The following is a 707-nucleotide window of genomic DNA, read 5'->3' on the forward strand; positions in this document are numbered from 1 at the left end:
AACAAAAAAAAAAAAAAAAAAAAAAAAAAAAAAAAAAAAAAAAAAGAAACAATCTGTAGACTAGTTTTAACAGACAAATAACACCTGTAAGCAGACATGACTGTCCTAAATTGTTTATTAGGTATGAATTTTACAAACTTTACTTATATTAGCGGTAACGGTGGAGCTGGAGAGTATTGCGCCTTCTCCAAGCTGCCCGGCGAGAACCACCAATAGTATGGTGGAACTTATGGCCCTTTCCAAGGCCACGGCTCTTTCGGCCTGCAGATGTCAGCCCACGCATCTCCCTGTGCTTGTGGACTGGTTTGGTGATCCAATGGGTGTCAGGATTTCTTCTGATAGCTTTATGGAATGGATCAATGAGGATAACCTCAAAAAATTTGTATGTCGGCCGGGCGCGGTGGCGCAAGCCTGTAATCCCAGCACTTTGGGAGGCCGAGACGGGCGGATCATGAGGTCAGGAGATCAAGACCATCCTGGCTAACACGGTGAAACCCTGTCTGTACTAAAAACTACAAAAAAACTAGCCGGGCGAGGTGGCAGGCGCCTGTAGTCCCAGCTACTCGGGAGGCTGAGGCAGGAGAATGACGTGAGCCCGGGAGGCGGAGCTTGCAGTGAGCTGAGATCCGGCCACTGCACTCCAGCCTGGGCGACAGACCGAGACTCCGTCTCAAAAAAAAAAAAAAAAAAAAAAAAAAAAAAAAAAA

The 707-nt window shown here is 46.1% G+C and overlaps 1 protein-coding gene across 1 annotated transcript in view; it reads right to left on the reverse strand.

The window, feature by feature from the left end:
- Positions 1–97: 97 nt before the first annotated feature.
- LOC111551671 (60S ribosomal protein L15-like) overlaps positions 98–707 on the reverse strand; it is a 1,178-nt gene continuing 568 nt past the window's right edge. Inside the window, exon 2 of the mRNA XM_023225719.1 lies at positions 98–370. Coding sequence (XP_023081487.1) covers positions 149–370 — 222 coding nt within the window. The 3' untranslated portion in view covers positions 98–148. The remainder of the gene's footprint in view (positions 371–707) is intronic.

The sequence above is a fragment of the Piliocolobus tephrosceles genome, chromosome 17, assembly GCF_002776525.5.
Source record: "Piliocolobus tephrosceles isolate RC106 chromosome 17, ASM277652v3, whole genome shotgun sequence".
NCBI lineage: Eukaryota > Metazoa > Chordata > Mammalia > Primates > Cercopithecidae > Piliocolobus > Piliocolobus tephrosceles.